Source organism: Postia placenta (assembly GCF_002117355.1).
Source record: "Postia placenta MAD-698-R-SB12 unplaced genomic scaffold POSPLAscaffold_18, whole genome shotgun sequence".
In the NCBI taxonomy this organism is placed as follows: domain Eukaryota; kingdom Fungi; phylum Basidiomycota; class Agaricomycetes; order Polyporales; family Adustoporiaceae; genus Rhodonia; species Rhodonia placenta.
In genome coordinates, this window is record NW_020169849.1 from 243559 (window position 1) to 265576 (window position 22018).

The window sequence follows — 22018 nt, forward strand, 5'->3', positions numbered from 1 at the left end:
CAGGAACAAGAAAAGTTGATGCAGGTCGTTCGTAACGTCGTCTACCTGCGCGTCCAGCTGGCTGTCCACATCGTTGACAGTTGGTAAGCCGTCCTCCTTGCTTGCACCCCTTGATTCAACCTTCTCATCAACCTTCGAAGCGCATAACACGATGTCGGAATCGGTGTCCCAATCGTTATCTTCGGTATCGCCAGCCGGTTCCAGCTGAGGCACCCACGGGTGCGGCGTCGTCAAGCGTCCAGGCGTCTGATGGACTTCAGCGTGAACTCTGGGTCGCAGCGATCACCTTCAGAATCATGGTCGGCCAAGAGGCGAAGCGTGCGTAGCTGAGAGTACATTGATTGTACCATCTGCACGAACGTGCCACCGCGAAATGACGACCCATCGTGATACATATCCATTCGAAGCGCTTCGAGATTGGTACACACGGTACACATGCAGGGACATCCTGTGTCCAATCATCGACTCCCAGTTGCCGCGGTTGATCTGAATATCGATTTCCATGAGCGCAGCTCCGAAAAGCATGTCGAAACCGTGAAGCTCACTGCATGGATGTAGTCTGAGGACACGGGCGCGTGGTAGGGGGTAGAAGTCGCTGGGAACATGAGGCGCGAGATATTCCATTGTGGCAGGTTTGATATCGTCCTCCGTGGTGCTGACTTATCTCACAAAGCGCGAGTAATACTCAAGACGAGATGTATCAAGTTGAGTAGTGACTGGACTGGCGTAGCGCAAGACGTCGTGTATGCCCTGTAGACAGACTGTTCATCAATTGTGGTCATTAATGTGGAAATCACAGAGGACTCACATTTTGATAGGAGATGGGAAGAGGTGAGGAATTCCCTGTACACCACTAGAAGCCATTCGGAAGCGTCTTTATGAGTGGGACAACACCGTCCATTTTCTTGACGCAAACAATGACAGAACTACGCAGATAACGATAGATACTTACAATCGACCGTTCGACGCTCCAGCACTATCCATGTTCTGGTTGTGGATAATGACGGACCTACGTATATAATGATGGATGCTCACAATCGACCGCGCACTTTTACTGTAGCTACCAATGCCCTATGACATCGCTACAGGTTGCTCGGGATTTATTTTCCAGCATCCGCAAACCATGTAATATATCATATAAAGCCAGAAAGAGATATGTTATGGTTTGTTCCCCTCATTCATGGTTGGCATTCATTTACCAAGAGACTGCAGCGCTATTCGGGACGGCTTCCGCTGCACACAATGGGCTGATAGTTGTACTGATCTTCGGTTTCATCACCTCTCATACTTGAAACTAACATGCATACAGCCGGAGAGAGACTATATGAGATGCCCCGCACAGTACATCACACCAGCGCTCTGTCAAGCCCCAAATCACCTTGAGAGGCATTTGATCGAGACATACCGGCACGTCATACGTACAAAATACAATGCATAGAACAGCTTGATTACGAAAAAAGCGTGGCTCCAGTATAAGACAAACCAACAGTGAGCCAAACGCAGACGACTGTCTCTATAGGAGGACTTGACATGTGATGGAAGTCTGAAAGTGCATTAAATTTGCTTTGAGAGTTGGGGTCCGTCACATTGAATGCCGTTTATGCCGTCCGATAGTGCGCGCGCAGGGCATCGACAGTAACGCACGGACAACTGCTAAGTAGATGCCCGATGACTTTTGAAGCTAGGGACTCACTAGTAGTAAGCTATTAGGCTGAGACGTCGGGTAAGGGAGAACATGAGGCTACAGGTGGTTAATCATAGCTTGCGTGATGATTGAGCGCAGAGAACGGACCAAATGAAAGCTGTACATTAGGGGACGCACCATAAATGATATCATGCCCTTCACAGTATCCATCTTGAGTGATTGCAGCCCGTCAATACGAATGGATGCTTGTGTTCGCGGGCGAGAACAATTCTGCATCCAGAGGAGGGTGGCGGAGGTGATGACAGTCACGCGTGGACAAGTCATGATATTATGGGTGCCATTCCCTCCGTAACAACGAGCAGAGTGAGCCACAGCAAGAATCAAGGCAATACGATGAGTACTACGCGAGATATCCGCGTTTTTTTCCAGGTCCCCAGAGCGACGCAAGGCGCGGAATTTATGTGTGTTTGGCTCGATTGTAGTCTGCTTTGCTGACCATATACGGACATGTATGACAGACGATCCATAACTAGTAAAGATTGGCCTCGTAACGCGAAAATATGGGCACGAGACCAGTAAAAATATGCTCGGGTCGGCTCGAGTGACGAGTTTTCCGAACCAATACAGGGGGGTTCCTGAAATCTTACCGAGTTAGCTGACACTAATGATGCATTTCGCGCGCGCATTGATCCGACGTCAATCTCGCGAGACGCAATTTTGAGAGCTACTTACATGTGGTCTCGCGATAGTCAGTAGGGTCCAAATCATTAATGCTGGATTGGCGGATTCTGACAGCTTCCGTCTACCTTATCTACTACCTCCATGAGCGCTCCATGCAGGTTCTATCCCTTGGGTGCGTCCATCTTCGTGATTCATTTTGTCACATTACTTGCACATAATTGTTCCCTATGCAGCGATTTCATATACTGCTAGCCAGCTGACACGTTGATTCATGTCAATATGCTAGACCATGTGAAATATCAGGGCGACAGCAAGCCGAACATGAGAAAAGCGGACAGCCTTAGGATTGCTTTGTGATTCGAAATGCATTAAGACCACAATGCAATCTGTGCGTGATCTATATACATTATTATTTTGGTGGGAAGCCGTTCCTGATGTTCTAACTTCTTTGAGTGTCTTGAATCAAGCCGCTTTCGTGTGCCACCTGCAGGCTCGCAATAGCATGATGAGGTACTTGTCTTGGATCATGTGGTTTCATGTCGCCTGCAGTTCAACGTTCAACGATGGCACAATAGCGCTCGTTTCTAGCGTCTCCGAAGTTCAACGTTCAGAATGAACCCGATTCTGACCCGTGAACCAGCTGAACCGAACCTAGGTTCAGGTTCGGGAATCAGGGCGGCAAGTTCGGTTGGCGGCTCATGCACATGAGCAGGCCATCTGGTTCAAACCCGGATTGAATCGAGGACCAAGTGAACGAGATATATCGCTAATAGTAGCGGTGCAGACAAGAATAGTAGCCCAATGTGGACAGGGAGCGGCGTCTCCCAATGGATGGCGGGGTGAGCATCACTAATGCTTGGGAAACAGTGCGCGCTCGCCCAGAAAGGTCGAGATGTTGCTCACTCGTCATTTGTAGCGCATGCTCGAAAAGCCCAAACACCCTAGGTAAGTATATATTAATTCTTACTCTGATACATCTCTTACTGGTTCAATAGCAGTTCGAACCCGGACCGGACCTGCTGAACCCGTTCGGCAGGTTTGGTCCACGTTCAGGTCCGGTCTGAGGCCATCGTTGGAGGTTCAGGCCCAGGTTCACGGCCTGAGGGTCCCGGACCTGGACCGAACCGAATCTCGGAGACGCTTGCCTCGGCTTCTTCTGCACCTCAGTTCGCGTATTTAAGCTCGAATGGCGGCCGTCTTGCCAAGTCACTGACCCATCATGGACCCGTTCAACACTGCCGCTGCCGCCATAGATCTCGTTCAGCTCACTGCTGAGATTGGCAAGCGTATTTTTGAGTACGCTCAATCTGTGGCTAACGCTGATAAGGCCTATATCACACTCCAGGAGAAGTTGAAGGGCATAGAGAACTCCCTCAAGCTTGGAAGCGACGCGCTTCGATCAGTATCAAACGGGGATCTCTGCGGCCCTACTCAGCAGCTCTTGAGCAGTCTCATGTCTCCGGGTGGTGCATTATATGACTGCAACGTCATGCTCACTCGACTGGAGACAGAGCTTGATATCTCATACAAGACACCCACGCCCCAAACGACTCGTGCTCGCCTGAAATGGCCGCTCAAAGAGAACAAATTGAAAGACCATCATATACTCCTTAGCATCACAATGTGCGTATTCCTATACCAGATATAACTCGTGTTCATTGCCTGTAGAGGGATTACTGCAAGCCTATCTTCCACGGTTCAGTCGATGACAAGGGAGGGATGCTTCGGTGGTATACCATTCTGCCTGGCGTCAGCTGGTCTTGGTTCATAACTAATTCAACTCAACCCCATCTTATGGCATTAGGCAAATCAAAGCTGCTAGACTGGCTGTCTCCTCTTCAAAGTCTGGAAGGAAAGCTCGACACAGCCATTCAGAAGCGCGATAGCAACACAGTGAAGTGGTTTTTCGTACACAAATCCTACACAGACTGGACGCGGAGAGAAGGATCCCTGTTGTGGCTCCATGGAATACGTGAGTGCTTATGCATATGATGAAGGTTCCAAAGGATGCTCATCGATATGTACAGCTGGAAGTGGGAAGACAATACTAGCGTATGTTTCTCGACAACACAACATCCTTCTACCACCTCACGGTTTTGATAGGTCTACTATTATACAAAAGTTGCAAGGGCTATCGGGCAATGCTCGTCTTGCCTATTTCTTCTGCGACTTCAGTGATCCAAGCAGCAAGGATCCTGCAGTGCTGATGCGTACCCTGACCCATCAGCTTGTTCGAAGGATGTCAGACCAGGAATGCACGGAGACCTTTACTGAGGCCTTTATACGCATACGCGACGGTTTGCCTCCTCCCAGTCACATCCACGCTTTGCACGAGACACTGCTAGTCAAGGCAATAGGGACTCAACAAGTCGTCATCGTCATCGACGCACTTGATGAATGCGATTCAAGAGAAGGCCTGTTGCCGATTCTTTGCGAGCTGGCGAAGAATCCCACACTTCATCTATGCGTGACATCGCGTTACGATCGCGATATCGCCACGGCCTTCACGAAATTCTCCACGATCTCGCTTCACGACGTGACCAGCCTCATGGGGGAAGATTTTCGGCGTTATGTCTCAAAGGCAATGCGTACGCGTTCAAACATTTCCAAATTTCCGCAAGAATTGCGATCACGTGGGATCGAGAAGCTTATAAACGAGGCAGATGGAATGTGCGGGTCTATTATGATGCTCTGGCGGGTAGCACACCATCGCTCACCTGTCGACAACTAGATTTCGCTGGATAGATATTCAGCTTGACCGTCTGGACGCATGTCGCACAGCGAAAGCATTCAACGACGCTTTGAACAGCCTTCCGAAGGGTCTCGATGCCACATACGAGAGAATATTGGACGGTGTTAGCCAGAAGGATGACATGACGTTACTCCAAAATGTCTTGAAGCTTTTGGTTTCTGCCCACCGCCCTCTCCCACTATCTGAGATTGCGGATGCTATCATCGCTGAGGAGGATGAATCGACATGGGAATCTTCAGACATCTGGTCCGCGTCGATTGAGGTCTCTGGGGAGTCGATCCTGAAGACTTGCGGTGCTCTCGTTCACCACAATGTTCGTACTGATGCGTTGACCTTGTCGCACTATTCTGTAAAGGTCGGTGATATTCACTCTGATTCGCATAGGCAATATCTCAAGGTCTGTACTTCATTAGGAATACCTCCTCTCGGGTCGATCTGTCCATTGTAACGTCTCGCTAGATGAGGCACACGCATTCTCCGCAAATACCGCATTCAAGTGCATCGGATTCTACGCATTGGAAGATGAGTTTCTGTGCGAAGACGGAACGGACGCATCTTGGTACGGCATTGATGAAGAGGATGACGGAACGGATGCATCTTGGTGCGGCATTGATGAAGAAGATGACGGAACGGACACATCTTTGTACGGCCTTCATGAAGAGGATGATGTCACCCTTGCGGAACCTAACATGGCAAACGAAGGCGCAGAGCGACCTTCTCTCGCACGGCGCAGCTTCAAATTCACCTATACCTCAGGAAACGACTGCATCACACATCCCTTTGTCACCTACGCCTTCACTCATTGGCTCGATCATGTCAGAGAAATCGAGATCGCCCGCCCTGAACTGGCGCAAGATGTACTGACTTTCCTTCCGGATTCGAGATTTAATCAAATCCGTTCCAAGTGTCTTCTTGATTTCGTGTCCCGCCATTCTCTTTACTACATTCCACTATCCTGCGGGCCCATCGCCTTGCTTCTGCGCCATGGACTCGTGCACACAATCCGCAAACTTGGCGACACCCATCCACATCTTCTGGAGGAGCTCGACAGCGACATCTCCAATTACGGTTCTTTCCTCATGCTCGCAGTATTCTCCGCCAATCTCACTATGGCGGAATCTCTCCTAAATTTAGGTGTTGATTGCGACAAGGTTACGTCGAAACATCACATAGCGGGCGACCCTATTTCTGCCCTATGGTTGGCTATCGAGTATGGGCACGATGAAATGTTCACTTTACTTGTTCGTGCCGGCGCCCGACTCGAACTTCCCGGTGGTCGCTTTGGCGATTCGCTCATCTTCCAGATGGCCTTCAACAATCGATCTTCTATGCTATCGCAGGTACTCGACAGGATGAATGTCAATGCGAGGTCTCGCGATGGCTCGACAGCTATGCACTACGCCGCACAAGCACGCTCCGCACTCTTCTCGAGACGGGCTGCGATCCCAACATGGCGAACTGCTTGGGACTGACACCGCTCGAGATAGCATTCACACTTCAAGATCCAGACGTTGTCGGTGCACTATTGCAAGGAGGGTCAAGCACCGGGAAGCTGCGTCATTGGAAGGACCTCAGTTGGGCCACCGAGAAGCCGTGGTTCCCGCTGTTCAAATTCAGGACCCAAGACTATCATCCTATTCCATGCGAGGGTACTCATGATGTTGGTGCGTTCGCCCATTTTGGAGTACCGAGTTTCAATACCGCTTTTACTGACCTGTTGCAACTTCTAGATTACAGCAAGCACTATTCACACTCTGTGAAGAAGAGTTTAATATTGCGCAACTGGCAACCTCAAGATGACAGCGATCCTTATCTGAAAGCGGTTATCGAAGACAAGCTGTGCAAAATGGTTTTCACGATACGCTCTCATGATCAAGGTATGTCAATTGGCGTGCAGTGATGCCGTCCAACTTACCACATCGTACTAGGATGGAGCGATGAACGTGACGGAAAGGGCACGTACGCTTATTCCTATACATGGTTCGAAGCGGGCGGCTGGCAGCAAGGGCGCACTATAAACCGGCGCGTAATCCAACACAACGTGCAGGCGTCCTCGCAGTGGTGTACGCACGTGATCACGTGGGATGTGAAGCAAGCAACGGAAGATCTCAGGGAGTGGTTGGAATCGTTCAGGCCTGGGGATGCTCTCTGCGTGTACGCGAGAGCGAAGTATCCGGCTTGGACAAACTATGTCGAGTCTGCCCAAGTGGACATTTATACAACGCCACAGCTGTCCTCCGGAGCTGCACTTGACACTCGGGACGTGCTACGCATTCCTCGTAGTTATGATATGATATGTTGTCTGTAGAAACACATATAGATGGCTACCATTCGATTGTTGGACTAGATAACGTATGCGTGCACTTCGAGGTTTTGACCAACTATCAATAGTACGAATCGCTCAGCGGCCTCGGGAGAACAGCAACGCATCAATGCAGACAGTAGTACGTCGTCATGGTACGCGGCTGAGCATCAGTATTGTGACTCTTCGCGTACGTGACGTTACGCTTATGGCCAAGGGTAATGACAGGAGACCTGCATTAGCAAACGTATCAAAATCGCGCGAGGCCCTTGTAATATCTCGCGTGCCCCGCAAGGCTCGTGGTCTCCTGGCCAGGTCCTTAATCTTGACCTCAGTTTGTCGCAAGGGTCAAAGGTCGCACGAGGTTTCCAAAAATGGCGAGGCTGGGGGTGCCTTGTCGGCCACGCTTGCACGCTCGAGGTATATAAGCACACTATGTCAAGTTCGCAAGGTAACCAGGATTTGATTAGTGGCAAACATACATAGCCGCGCGTGACTCGAAGGAAGCTCGTACCCCTACCGCCACAATGCCTGTTTGTCACGCACGACATCTCTAAAACCAACTCAGAGTGGTCGAGGAACTAGTCCACGCACTAGTAACCTTTCAGCTTTGTTTCTGCAGGCATCGCGCTCCTTGTCTTTCCCCGTAACAGAGTTGTTCAGAATCATTCAGAATAATACTGCAATAACCACTCAACACAGCAAGCTAAATTGACGTCTCGCACCGTCTACGTCTCAGGAATAATTCTCGCTGCTATGAGTTTGCACCGGAAGTATACAAGCATTGAAGGCCCTCGTGTTACAACTTAAGCGCATCTAGCGGAACTCACTTGCACGCTGTAGAATAGCACATTTACTATTCAGCCGAGAATTTGCAAGAATGTTTAGAACATTTCGACATCGGTGATGGGTTGTACTAATCTACGGACGCGAAACACTCCAGCTGGGAGTGTCATGTCATATCTGCTCGATCCCAATTCAATCAAACCTGACTCTCTCACCTTGTAGAAAGTGTAGACAACAGGAATATCAATGAAAGAATGCACCTGTGAATGTACCCAATCATCCCATAACAGACAGATGCAGATATTCAAGTCCTTTTGACAGCAAAGGTTCAAAACGGTGAAGCCAATGAAACAAAATCTCCATTATATCCACGCTGACAATAAGATACGTTGCGCTAGAGCTTAGCCTTATCTGCGTCCGTCAGGAGGCCTTGCGCCTTCATCTCCTTTGCACGGTCGCGCAGTACACGTCGTAGCAGCTTCCCGCTCGGGTTCTTCGGGATAACATCGATGAACTCAACGCCACCCGCCAGCCGCTTATAATGCACCTTCACATCGGTGACGTGCTATACGATGAACATCAGTCACTACTTGGTCAACATTGTCGGATGCTAGACAGAAAGCACGCACCTTCTTGATGGACGCCTTCACCCTCCCCGCCTCGGCGGAATCCTTCTTCATGCGCTCGAGCGCCGGCGCGCTCGGCACGACAAACGCAAGCGGCAGTTCCCCGCTGTAGTCATCCGGCACGCCAACGACGCATACGTCAGACACGTCCGGGTGATCCAGAAGGTGCCCCTCCAGCTCCGCGGGCGCAACTGTACGATAAAACCTCAACACATGAAAATATCGAAGAGGCCCGCATACGAACCTTGGAAGCCTCGGACCTTGAGTAGCTCCTATAGGGAGAGATAAGTATAGCGTCGAGAGCACAGGACGTCGAGAATGCTGACACACCTTGATACGGTCGACGACGAACAGCTCCGCCGATTCGTTGATGGTCACTTCGTCCCCCGTGTAAACCCACCCATCGACAAACGTTTCCCGCGTACTGCCGGACCAGGTGAGCACACAAGGACATACGCAAACATAGGGCGGCTAACGCACGCATCATCGTTGTTCATGTAACGCAGCGCCATCGCAGGCCCTTTCACAACAAGCTGCCCGGGCTCGTTGAGCCCGGCGAGTGAGCCGTCAGGCTTAACCACGCGCGCGACAATACCGGGGACGAGGCGCCCAGCACTACCCGGCGTGCAAATCCTCTGCTCGATTTGCGGGAACGAGACTGTCGTGCACGTCTCCGTCATGCCTACACGCGCATCAGAAACCCAAGACACAGATCAGAGGGCAGGGTCGGGGACGCGTACCGTACCCCTGTCCGATATGAATTTTGGGCAGGACTTGGGACAGCTGATGGATTAGTTCCGCGGAAAGGGGTGCGGCGCCGCTCATGACCGCGCGAACGGAGCTAAGGTCGTGCTGTTTCACAGCTGGGTGCTAACAGGCAGTGTGTGGATATTTGCAATACACAATTCACATCTCGACCTTACCTTACACAGCAAGACTACCATTGGTGGTACGACACTATTTGACAAAGTAAAGCGCATCAACTGTCAGAACCCAGAAAAGTGGACGAGACCAGGCACACACGGTAGTTGGTTTATGTGATAGCGCTCTATGCTCTTGAGAATGTCTACAAAGTTGAACTTTGGGATGACAACTAATGTCGTCTGGGCGTGATGTTGTTAATGTACGGCTAGCGCGATCAGTGCTATATGACGCACTCCACAGAACATCTGGAAATGCATGATAACGACGAGCCCATAAATGTCTGCACGATCCCTTTGAGTGACACGTGATGTGGGCTCTAGAAACGGACGACATACGGAAGAATGGTAAGACTACAAAACCAGTTAGGACATTCCACATTCATCAAGTAAGGCAATACTCATCACCTCCTAAACAGACGTCGCCTGGCCGCCACTTCCGCTCATCCCAAGGTAGCGTCTGGAGGTTCGCTAGGTGGGTCATTTGCACCACGTTCGCAATGGGCCCATAATGCGGGATGCAGACGGCCTATATAACTTAGCGTAGGCAAGCACTTGCAGGCATACTTCAAAGGCTATACGCCTACCTTCGGCTTCCCCGTCGTCCCGCTCGAAAAGCTCAGGAACGCGAGCTTCGTCTTGCCCTCGCCCGGGCGCAGCCGCCGCTCATAGAAGCACGTTGGCTTCGCGAGGCCCTCTGCGACGAGCTGGCTAATTGTAGGGTACGAACCAAGGGTCGGCGCTGCGTCGTACAGCGCGTCGAAGAGGACTATGCGATCGGCCGGAAGCCCCGCGGCGCGTGCAGCCTCAAGGCCGACGGCGAGACTCCAGGGGTGAATAATGAGCAGCTTGGCCTTGGTTATCGACATTTGGTATTCGAGCTCGCCGACCAAGTAGGCGGGGTTTGCTGCCCTAAGTCGTGGTATATCCTCAGCATGCGAATACCGATGGGAACCACTGGCCATACATACGTAATGATGGCACCTAGTCTGTGCACCGCCCTGTGTGAAAACTCTCAACCCCAATGAATACCAGGCAAGGCACTTGCGAATTACCAGACCGCAATGGCATAGTCTAGCGAGATCACCAGAGGATCAGTATAAGATGTTGCCCCAACACACGATCGCACAGAGAAAGGCTGTAGCGATAGGATTCAAAGACATATGACGTACCGACATGATTTGGGCTGTATATACAAACTAACAGCGTGCCTCAGCGAGACACAGTATCAGTGATGCAGGCGGCCTTACCGACATCATCCTCCTCTGTAGCGCTCTGTTCAGTAAAAGCATACTGCTAAGGCACTCAGAGCTCACCAAGCTTCCACCGCGAATACAGCGCGTTCGCCATGCCGTGCGTTCTTTCACGGACCTCCACCACGCACACGCGTTAGACATGCTCGCTTCACGGATCCTACGTGAGCGCGCATACCTCTGCAAACCGTATCGCTCTCCCTGTCGCGTCCTCTATCATCCATGGATTTGCCTGCGCTTCGGGTCGAACTGGTCTCGATTCATGATCCACATCAAGCATGAACTGCGCAACAGTGAGGTCGTCAGGAATATGAGGTGGGGGACCTCCCGGGCCATGAATTTCAGCCATCTCTGCGATAACGAGAGGGACAAGAACGACAATGTCGTGTGGGGGGTAGGGAAAGAAATGCCACGGTCGCCATTGCGGGCTATATACCGCGGGAGGGTCGAAAGTGGGATTTCCCCGCGTTTTAGCGTGGGCACGTGGTGACAACCTCCCCGATCCGATCTTTATCACAGCTGCGTCCATGGCCTTCTGTGAGACGCCCTGTGGCAGTCACACGCCCAGGATGAGATTTTGTATGTATATAAGGCAATAACAGTCCGACAAGGCTATCACAAGGCGGACGCTGACGGTAGCGGGAGAACATGTCGCGATGCCGCCATCGGCACATAAGCACCATTGGTCAGATGAGCTCGTTCGGTCAACGTAAGACCATCCTAAGCACGCACAAACTGTTACCAGTGGCCAGTCCGGTCACTCAGGGCGACCAGTCTGTGATAGTCCGCGCGCCTACAGCGAACGGTGGGAAAGCTCTACATCGCAGTCATTCTTCCATGTACGTAGAGGAAAAGAAGAGCCAGCAGAGATGACAACATGCCCACAGTATATCACAGATCCGAAAATCCTGCAGAAGCAGAGAGACCTTCCTGTCGTCGCCGCTTATCAGCTTTGTCATGGAGAAGGCGTCTAAGGTTTGAGCCGCGTTCGCGCGAACTTGAAAAGCGTGGCAAACGCTACGCAGAATGGTATATTCCTTGCCTCGAGGTGCCTTGAGGCCACACTCCTGTCAGCGCCACATACTAGCGCCATGTGCAGACCAAAAACTGAACACTGAATGGGTGGCTGGAAGTGCGAACAAACGCCTGCGAAGGTCCGCAAGAAGGCAGCACACGCCTCAATCTCTCGCGGAGGTTGTTTCTCTCCGACTCCGCGAACATAGGCAATACCGAGGGGCCGAGGGAAGTAACGGCAGCATCTCTGCCAGTATTTGTCGGATTTTAAATGTCAGCATCTGTCAAGAGATGATGGAGTGAATCGGAAACCGGCTTTCACGGTCTGCGGGGTTGGTCACAGACCCGGATATAGATGAAATTCCTTTTTTGATTGATGAAAATCAAGCGAGTACGCGCGCCGAAAGACGCGGTCACATGACCGTGATCCAGTCGCGTTGTGCCCTTGCAACCACATTTCTGAGAACTTTCTTAGGAAAGGATTCCACGACACCGATAGAGGTGTAAATATTCCAGACACATAGAGTATTGATCTACAATCAGTGTCAATTTTAATTGAACTGGACTTTACACATCCGTACACCACGTAAGAGCCCGCGATCATCACTAACGAGGATAGCATTAAGCAGTCGACTCCGATGGGAACTGCACGCCTTGCGCAAGCGGTGCCTCGTCCGAGAAGTTAATCGTGCATGCGCTCCAGCGCACATACTGCTTCCACGCGTCACCGCCCGACTCGCGACCCCTGTAATATCACATCAGAGCATGTCCAGCACGATGTAAGCGTACTGCACTCACCAGCCTGTGGTCTGTTATAACGCGTTTTAAGAATGAGGCGCGGATCCTGCTAATATTGTCTACTCACCTTGTTTCCACCAAATGCAGCTCCAATTTCCGCGCCGCTCGTCCCCACATTGACCTGCTCATGCGCGATCAGCAACACAAGGTCACTCCAAGCACGCGCATGCATCACTCACGTTCACAATCCCCGCGTCCGACCCCGCCGGGCCGATCCACTTCCCGACGTTCCGCAGATCACGCGTCCACAAGCTGCTGCTGAGCCCCTGCGGCACCCCATTGTTCCACGCGATCGCTTCCTCCAGCGCGTCGAACACGCCCACGCACAGCACCGGCGCGAACGTCTCCGTCCGCCACACCGCGTCGCCCATATCGACCGTCGGCGGCACCGCGATCGTCGGCTGCACGAAGTTGCCGCCGTCCAGCGGGCTCCCCAGCGCCGCGCCGTCGTACCGCGCGCCGCCGGTCAGGATCTCCGCGCCTACGGTCTGCAGCCGCGCGACGGCGTCGGAGTACACGCCCACCGCCGCGCGCGTGTGCAGAGGCCCAAGCAGCGTGCTCGGGGCCAGCGGGTCGCCGGGGAGGAGCGAGGCGTAGAGCGCGCGCAGGCGCGAGAGGAACTCGGGTGCGATAGCGCGGTGCAGGAAGAGCCGACGCGTGGACGTGCAGCGCTGCCCTGCAGTGCCGACCGCACCGAAGAAGACGGCAGGCACAGCGAGGCTGAGGTCCGCGTCGGGCATGACGATCACGGCTGTGCTGGGTCAGACACGCCGTAGGAGGCTCAAAAGAGAGGCTGCGCACCGTTGTTTCCACCGAGCTCAAGGAGAACCTTGCCGAAGCGCGACTGGACGACCTTGCCGACATGACGACCAACTGCCTCACTGCCCGTGAACGACACTGTACAATGTTTGTATATGCGATGGGGCGTACGAGGTAAATAAGCACTCACCCATGTCGACATCCTGGCTCTCCACAATACCAGCACCCACGTCCTTATCGCCGGTGACGAGACCAGCCACGGCGCCAGGCACCCCGTTCCGCTCCAATACTCCGGACACGATCTTGGTAACTGCAATACCACACAGCGGCGTGCTCGGGGACGGCTTCCACAGCGTAGCATTGCCGGCTGCTAACGACAGAGCAAGATTCCTGCAGAGAGCGTGAACGGCAATTTGAGGTATGCATGGCTATGAAGCATACCATCCGTATACAGCGACGGGGAAGTTGAAAGCAGACAGTACTGCAACAACTCCGAGCGGGTTCGGGACTGAGCAGAAGAAAGACTGAGGGGTGCTGTAAACGTGAGAGAGGACACAGCGCACCTTCGAGGATGCTGTGCCCCGGACGTTCAGAAGCAACGAGTCTGCCATTCATCATTCGCGATAGGCCGACTGCATAATCGGCCTCTCCATTGCCTCAGCATTTCATGACCCACTCAGCATCCACGCGAATGCTCACAATGTCCACAAACTCCTGTACCTCCCCGACGCCCTCGGTTCTGATTTTTCCCATCTCGAGAGATACAAGGGCGCCGAGCTCATCTCGCTGTTGTTCGGACTGAGTTATTGACCAGCGCGTCGAGTTTACCTACGCACCTTGGAAGCCAATGCTACGCGGATCTGGCGCAATATCTCGCCTCTCTTGGGTGCTGGAATAGACCTGAACACTTGATACGCCTCGCGCGACTTATGCAAGGCAGCGTGCAGCTCCTCAGGCGAAGCCTAGACGCCTCTGTAAGTCTCAGAGAACAGTCTTCCAATAACACCCAGTAGCAGCACGTTATGAGACTGGCGTTAACTCGAAGGTAGCTCAAGGTGACTCGAGTGAGGACGTCGCGAGCTATATTGAGTAAATCTTCCACGTATCAGACCGAACACCACAGATCTTCTCAACCCTGTCGCATGATTGCAGAATGACGTGAAATACGATGTCTAGAGCACCTTGACGCGGGGTGGCCTCACTTCCCAACAATACTAAGTGAGGTACTCACCGAGCGTACACGCGCCAAAACCTCGCCGGTCGTGGGGCATTTGCTCTCCAAGAGGTCGCCGGATCCCGTCCACTCTCCATGGTACACACCAGCCAGTTCCTTGTCAATGGGTATGTCTAGCGCAGAGAGGATTGCGGATGCACGAGTCGATAAACTGCGCGCGTGCGCTGGGCGGGAGAACGACAGGCACCGCCTTGCGAGCATGGTGGTGGTAGGTCTTCAACACCGTTTTGTGAGAGACGCTCGCCGTTGCCGACGTCGGGGACGCCATGATCCGACCGGGCGCGGGAGAGGCTGGAGGTCATGTACATGATCGAGGACGCAACGGGCGCTTATATGCGCTTGCTTGCAATCTACTGTTATCCTTCACACTGCAGTAACATTATACTACACCTTTCCACTGAGTTTGACATCCAGTAAAAGCCGAGTCCTGAGACGTTGTCCAATCTGCAATCATAAGATCATTGCGCACGTGAAGGTGTACGGTCCAAAGTTAAAATCCCTGCCCGGGCGGGACGCCCACTGCAGCAGCCACTTGCGACGTGTTCGCTTTCTTGATCTTGAACCATTGTCGTTCGAGCTTGCATAGAGCCTGGTATGTTACGGTAACTCTGTACACACCGGGCTCGCCGTCTGACCATTATTTGCAGGCTCTACACGACGATTAGTTGATATTCATCGCCCTCGGGAGTACCATGTCGAAGGAACTTGGCGCCTTAGAGACGAACATTCAAAATGATGCTCATCCAGAGCTACATGCGTTGCGATCTCATCTTCAACACATACTGGAGGATATGTCCCGCTATGCGCCGGTGATCTTTAAACCTCCAATCCTAGACTCGTCATATGATAGCGCCAAGGAAAGCGGACAGGAGTCGGTACCTGGCATACGCGCACTGAGGGATGCAATCAAGCAAGATCTCGAAGTCCTGGAGAAGGTATATGAGCGTTGTTGCTGCTTCAGCTTGACATGCCCATACATAGAGTTGACAGTATCGCCCTCAGTAGTTCCTCGCTGACCCAAAGAGTGTTTCGCTCCCGCCGCTGTCCACAAATGCTCCGTATTTAATCGCAGTATGGCACGAAGTATTGCTTGCTCCGCCACCTATCACTGCCATATGGCGCACGTACAACGACAATGCCCCGCAGGGTGAATCCCATCGGCGCAGTGCGCATAAGCCGCCAGGCATCAAAGTAGACGTGATCGCAGAAAACGGCCGCCGATGGATCCGCATCAATACGTGAGTTTGCCAACTTCACCTGTATCTGGAAATGCTCAATGCGAATCCTTCCATAGTATCAAGAACTCGCGTATGTTGGCCGAGTTTCGCGAAATCGACTCGTATCTTACCGACTCAAGTGAGGGCTCGGACGATCCTGACACCCCACCTACCCTCGCCCAAACCGAGTTCGACAACTCCCTTCTCAGTAGAGGCCGTGCACTGCTGTCTGCTGCGGCGCAGAACCCTCTTCCCGGCACCAACGTACTACCTATTGTCAACCTCCGCCTAACACGCCTCGACCCTGCGCCAGAAAACCCGAAGGAGCATGACCCGCGCATAGCACAGACCATTGATACGCTGCGTGCGATGGGAATCGATGTCCAGCTAGGCGAGCGCGACGCGAATGCCATCCCCCAAGTGGCTGCCCCGCCGCCTTCTCGTCGCCTCGAGCCCACACTGCGCATCAATCTCGACTTGTCCATACTCATCGCGCTCGTCTCTGACATCACGCACGCCCCGCCACCACACTCCGCGGCGGAAGCCGATGCGCGCTACGAGCCGCCACCCGAGTACCGCGAGTGGAAAAAGAAACGCAACGGCGTGCTCAAAGGGCCCGACTTTGACGGCAGCGAGGAAGGTATTGGGAAGCACGCACGCGCCCTCGCGACGCAGGCGCTGCAGGAAGCAAAGCGCGGGCTGATCCAGGAGATGCACGACCGCCTGTGCGCACTTGTGCCCCAGCCTGTCGACGCGTCCGGTCGACATGCATGCCCGCCGGTGGAGTTCTGGACGACGCCCGACGCACGCGACCGGTTTCTGCGCATCGTGCTGTCGAAGATCGGGGGCCCTGCCGAGCAGCGCCGCGCACTTGCACTCTTCCCCGATCACGCGTCCCCGCCGCTCAGCATAGAGGAGGCGGAGGAGGCGTATTGGCGCGGCTCGCGCTACCCGCGAGGCTTCCTCCCGTTACTGCCGGTGCGCATGTTCCCGGCCACGGAGCCCGACGCTGCGCTGGAGCCGCCGGCGGACGCGGACGGATGCCTGTTATCCCCCTTCTTCCACCATCTTGCATGTGCATGCCGGAGGGTGCTCGCGCTGGAGACCATCCCAGACCTGCGCGAGGCGAGCGGTGCGGGTGGGGACGGTGAAGCTGACGGGCAAGGAGACACAGATGGGCAGGGAGATGCAGATGCCGACGTGATCCCGCGGGCTGCCGTGACTCGTGCAAATCCTCGGCTGACGGCGCACACGATGCAGAGTGTGCTGTGGGGTGCGGTGCGCAGGTGGACGACGCTGACGGCGAACAAAACGAGCGTGAAGGCGATTCTGCGAGAAACTGGGTCGGCGGGCGGCTCGAACGAATATGGCTCGGGACCCACAGATGGACTAGAGGACGCGAGTGGTATGTTGGCGGAGAAGGCGGCGCTGTGGGTAGTAGACCCTAGGAGCCTCGCGGAAGGTATGAGATCGGATGTTGTCCCATCTGAATCTGGTGTTGTATGAACACTAGAGTGGAAGATCGAGAGAGCAATGCCGTGTACTGTCGGACGCATTACATGATATTAGACGTCGCTTCAAACAGACCCACTAGGTAGGAAACGCACCGTGCCAACCGATAGGGGACGTAGAGTCGAGACTGGTGCGCAGCCTCACAAAATGGCCAGGCACTGCTTAAGTAATTCGCGCAGCTCCGTCCAGCAGAGCCTGAACTCTCATCAGCAACACCCCACATTTTGTGAGCAGCCTAGATCTTGCCTTAGCCCCTTGACGGTCAAGGAAAGTCTGTTGCATCTGTCTGATTTCCCCCCCCTTAATCAAGCTTGGAATCGACTGTTATGACCTTAACTCCTAGACATAGGGAAGATTCGTGCTTATACTCAATCTCTAGTTGTAATACCTGCTTGACACATTGAGCGACGGCTCATTTACTACCACGGCACTCCATTACATTCATTTCATGCATATACTCACTGGTGAGCATGTTTGAGAGCGTGATGTGTTAACACACATCATTTTTTGTTTCGAACTGGTACTGGCGAAGCATCATCACGTCGCTGACATCTAGTCTTCTGGCAATAAAAGTCCCGCCTCACGAAAGCAAGAGCACCGAGGACTAGCTCGCTGCTGGCATTAGCTTCAATGAATAGACATACGTGATGCATTGTTCCCTTGCCTTTTTCTCAAATCCAGTTTTATATCCGCTTTCCTCTCTTGCTTGTGAATAAAGGTTTCACTTTGCGTGATGCATACAAAGATCTTTTGACCATTCTTCTATAAAACATCTTCTAATTGTCCGTCATAGCTAACTCAAGCCGAACGCCACAGCACAGAAAGGTAATAGTGGCGTATATGAAAATTGGGTGTATGCCGTGTTGAACGACACCTGCACAGCGGCTACACAATATCCGTAACTATCTGACACATCTGACAAGTGTTTAATATGAAGGAGACTTCCGCGGCGAAAATCCTCATCCCAGTACAGAATGACTCAGTATGTAGAGCGTGCTACATATCAGTAACACACAAAGTCTCCCTTCAGCGTTGCGCAGTACTGGCGCGCTGCCTCACAGTATGCGGAGGCCCTGTTGCAGACGCCACTAAAGTGCGTGCCGCTGCATGCGAACAGCTCCGTCCTGCACCAGTTGAAATCGCTCGGGGTGCTCGAGGCTTTCCACGTCTGGTAGTTGACATTGTTGCACTTGGCGAATGTATCACCGTCGAGGTTGATGTCGAACTTGATGTCGATCTCAGTAGCGTCATCGCACGCACTGCGGGCCTCGAGCGCGACGGCTTCGGCCTGTAATGAAGCAAATGGGCGGTGAGCAGAAGTGGTCAGAGAGGTACGGCGGTGTCCGTCAATACCTGGATTTCACCGCTGAAAGTCGGTCAGTAAAAGAGAATAAGGCACTGCGACGTGGCAGCACTCACTCGACGAGATGGACAGTAGGGTTGGCCGCGACATTTGCAGCGGACAGCAGCGCACTGGCGAGAGCGGCGAGGACGAATGCACGGAATTGCATGCTGAATGAGTTGCGTGTGTTTGAAGACTGATGTGTGGGGTTGCTCTGAGCCGACATGGAAAGTACTGTGGAGTATATATACCTGAACACGGTCAAGGTTTGGACACTCCTTATTCCACAATATCTCTGGAGACTACCGAAGTCGGCCATGCTCCGCCTCTTCGCGACGTCCAAACGTAAAGAATTGACGTGTATAGCTATAGCTAAACGCTTTATACTGATAGTGTCTTTTCAGTCACCTGCATACCACCTAGAATCATTTCTATGCCGATTAAAGAAATAGAAGAGCCCTCGGGAATCAATAAAAGGATGTCTGAGGAGCCATAGGGCTTCTGTGATACGCACGGCAAGCGATTATATTTTGGGAGCCGAATAACATGGGCTAGACGTGGTCCAACGGACGAATATCCTTGCCTCGGGGATGAAATAAACCCTTGAGCACAGGGTGCCTCAGCATGACATTGACAAGCACTGCTAAGGACTTTTCACAGAGCATTGAATCATGGATGATGTTGCTCGCTCGGTTCGTTCGCGGAGCGCCCGCTTTTTTGGTGTTCTCACAGTCAGGGCTAGAAATACTTACCAAAAGAGGTGGGCGCTCCGCGAACGAACGGAGATTTGAGCAACCCTAACAGTAATTGAGATGAATATTATCATTATGTAAGCCTTTAGGTAGTGCACGGACAATGCCGCATACGCTTGGTCATTGAGCCAATGATACAGCGTGGAATCCGCGCTGGAATTCGTACTGTGATCAGCCCTAGGAGCGCAATGGTATGGCCCCAGGTGTGCTCTCGGACAATACTTCAGTAAATCGCATCGCTCCATCCACCGGCAGATCTCAGCAACACTCAACATTTCTTAAGCGGCCTTAGTCTTGCCTTGGGCCCTGTCATTCAAGGAAAGTATTATAGAACAGCCTTATTCTTCCTCCTTAATCAAGCTTAATTTTAGCCGTAATAAAGCGTACGGTGTGACGAAGCTCGAAACGAAGGTCAGCGGGGTCGAAGAAGAGATTATTGGGAACATTGCACAAGCGTGTCAGCCATCGTTGGCTTAGTGAGAACATGTGCAATATATTGGGGCTGAAGCATTCGTATATCGACAAGGGCCCAGAAATGAATGTAAACGTGCGGACTGAATTCCAGTCATCGGTAAGACAGAGGCAGCCGAGTCCACCACGCTCTCGCCAGATCTTCGGATCCTGTGTCTTGATCTATGACGGCATTGTACCAGTTTGCAGTTCATAGGCACAGCATTTCGTGTCCGGATTCCCCAGGCCCCGCGCTAATACACTGTTGGCGTCACGCTCAAATTGCGTCGTCTACGTCATACAACAGTCCCACTGCACGCTCTGCACTATATACAAAAGAGCGCCCCATCAGCGGGCGGATCGATCTCCGCACCGGCTGCTTGCGTCCACAGATGTGGAATCAACTGCCGCGAAGATGTGTTCTTACGCACGACGGAGAAGCAGCAGCCACAGTGGGGGTCCATTTGTGTCCGCAGGGAGCTCTGATAGTGTGTCGGGCTGGGCGGGGAGGGACGCGCGAACTGGTAGGAGCTGTAAAGGTCCCGGTAGCAGCGCGAGCAGCACCATTACATCTGCCGTTGCTCTCGATGCGGCATGACGGATTCATGCAGTGCATGAAGAGCGCGAGCGCTCGGATGCTGTGAACCGCCGTCAATTTATTTTAAACAGAACCCCAGGACAATGCGGAAGAATGCGCAAGCACATCTTACATGCGCCTGTAGGGACGTGGAACGCTCAGACGTGTCAGCGGGCTGGAGCGCGAAGACCCGGAAACAGTCATGCATCACCTAGCAAGAGCCTTCATTCATTATTAGTGACAACACAGGCAAGCGGAGACGTCCCGCGCGCTCACCTAGGCGGCCGCGAGATGCACTCTTTGGGGTCTGAGAAGGACAGACTCAAGAGCGTCATCACAAGGGAAAGAAAAATTTGCACCCATGTGCGTGGAGATCGTCAGTCCGCCAAGCAAGAACCAAACTTGGAACAACATACGCGCATTCCCTCAAGACCAGTATTGTGCATGGAATACGGGGAAATTCGTTCAAGCGCTATTGGCACTGGTGTCTGGTCTGCTAGAAGACAAGAAGATCCAACAAGCACACTCATACTTGAATTCGTATACCTTGTATACGACGCGTCACTGAAACGCTGGAGTGTGGCGGGAGACATGGACGATCTGGCTCAGGCGCTGATGACATTCCGAAATTGGAAGGTCCAGTGTTCGCCGACACACACATCGTATATTGTGATCAAAGAACGTCGCCATTGTGATTGCGGTGTAAGTTGGCCTATGGTAACCTAGCGTCAGTGAGTCCATGTGTACATCGGCAAAATATCGCTCTGTAAGTGGCGCTGACGTGTACGAGACGTCCTGGGCTATCTTCCACCGCCCACTAGGAGATCCGCTGATTTCGCACCGCTGCGGCATTATGTGTCTCTGTGCATTAATGGTTGACTACATATCTGGGTGAGGAGATGTGCACTTGCACAAAACATTTTTAGCCTAAGAAGACGGTCAACTGCCTCCCGAACCTTGGGCTCTCGGACACTGATAATTGCTATTCAGACATTCAACGTAAGCTTGTATTTTGGGGGTCAAGTGCCTTGAGCGGCGCAACCAGTCATTCGCCATGTTACGTACCATGCTAAATACGCTTAACATCGTTTAGCAATGTCGAACTTAGGAACCCTGGGCTGAAGGGCTATTTGCATCACCGAGGTAAGGGCATTCGTCTGTTGCGCCTCAGCATATAGCCTATGTTGTTCGCTTCCCAGAGTATATTCATCATTCACGTGTATCGCCGTAATTCCAGAGCTCTTCGGGAATTTCCTTATTGATTCGCGAGAGCTCTTCTATTTCTGCATCCGACGGAGACATGATTCCTGGCTGTGTGCAGGTGACTGGAAAGACACTATCAGTATAAGGCGCTCAGCTGTGCACTTCAGTTCCTTACGTTCGGACATCGCTAAAGAG

At 52.7% G+C, this 22018-nt stretch overlaps 6 protein-coding genes across 6 annotated transcripts; 2 read left to right on the forward strand and 4 right to left on the reverse strand.

Moving 5' to 3' along the window:
* Positions 1-1362: 1362 nt before the first annotated feature.
* On the reverse strand, positions 1363-2002 carry POSPLADRAFT_1041646 (hypothetical protein; the record flags this gene model as incomplete). Its single annotated transcript, XM_024477947.1, has 1 exon — positions 1363-2002. A coding segment is annotated over exon 1 (214 nt), but the record flags the coding sequence as incomplete, so codon positions are not given.
* Positions 2003-3545: 1543 nt separating this feature from the next.
* Positions 3546-8058, forward strand: POSPLADRAFT_1156975 (hypothetical protein; the record flags this gene model as incomplete). Its single annotated transcript, XM_024487120.1, has 9 exons — positions 3546-3949; positions 3997-4298; positions 4354-4378; positions 4430-4914; positions 5072-5475; positions 5576-6350; positions 7387-7468; positions 7623-7831; positions 8003-8058. 9 exons carry the CDS (start codon positions 3546-3548, stop codon positions 8056-8058), a joined length of 2742 nt encoding a protein of 913 aa, XP_024334184.1.
* A 502-nt stretch (positions 8059-8560) lies between these two features.
* POSPLADRAFT_1156589 (hypothetical protein) lies at positions 8561-11314 on the reverse strand (the record flags this gene model as incomplete). The annotated part of the gene is made up of 17 exons (XM_024487082.1): positions 8561-8731; positions 8796-8983; positions 9037-9064; positions 9141-9216; positions 9273-9474; positions 9527-9662; positions 9716-9749; positions 9816-9895; positions 9950-9996; positions 10052-10066; positions 10121-10241; positions 10300-10624; positions 10684-10713; positions 10768-10786; positions 10885-10911; positions 11029-11083; positions 11144-11314. The coding sequence occupies 17 exons, from the start codon at positions 11312-11314 to the stop codon at positions 8561-8563; spliced, it is 1725 nt and encodes a 574-aa protein (XP_024334185.1).
* A 1193-nt stretch (positions 11315-12507) lies between these two features.
* POSPLADRAFT_1174440 (hypothetical protein) lies at positions 12508-14989 on the reverse strand. The gene is made up of 11 exons (XM_024488290.1): positions 14768-14989; positions 14373-14498; positions 14236-14322; positions 14100-14181; positions 13978-14044; positions 13727-13926; positions 13579-13674; positions 12957-13528; positions 12845-12898; positions 12778-12788; positions 12508-12724 (listed from the first exon to the last, which is right to left on the reverse strand). The coding sequence occupies exons 1-11, from the start codon at positions 14969-14971 to the stop codon at positions 12601-12603; spliced, it is 1623 nt and encodes a 540-aa protein (XP_024334186.1). The 5' UTR covers positions 14972-14989; the 3' UTR covers positions 12508-12600.
* Positions 14990-15462: 473 nt separating this feature from the next.
* Positions 15463-17895, forward strand: POSPLADRAFT_1050064 (hypothetical protein; the record flags this gene model as incomplete). Its single annotated transcript, XM_024479903.1, has 5 exons — positions 15463-15705; positions 15776-15961; positions 16072-17449; positions 17582-17629; positions 17879-17895. The coding sequence occupies 5 exons, from the start codon at positions 15463-15465 to the stop codon at positions 17893-17895; spliced, it is 1872 nt and encodes a 623-aa protein (XP_024334187.1).
* Positions 17896-18502: 607 nt separating this feature from the next.
* On the reverse strand, positions 18503-19010 carry POSPLADRAFT_1036882 (hypothetical protein; the record flags this gene model as incomplete). The annotated part of the gene is made up of 3 exons (XM_024477179.1): positions 18503-18787; positions 18853-18865; positions 18919-19010. The coding sequence occupies 3 exons, from the start codon at positions 19008-19010 to the stop codon at positions 18503-18505; spliced, it is 390 nt and encodes a 129-aa protein (XP_024334188.1).
* Positions 19011-22018: the final 3008 nt, after the last annotated feature.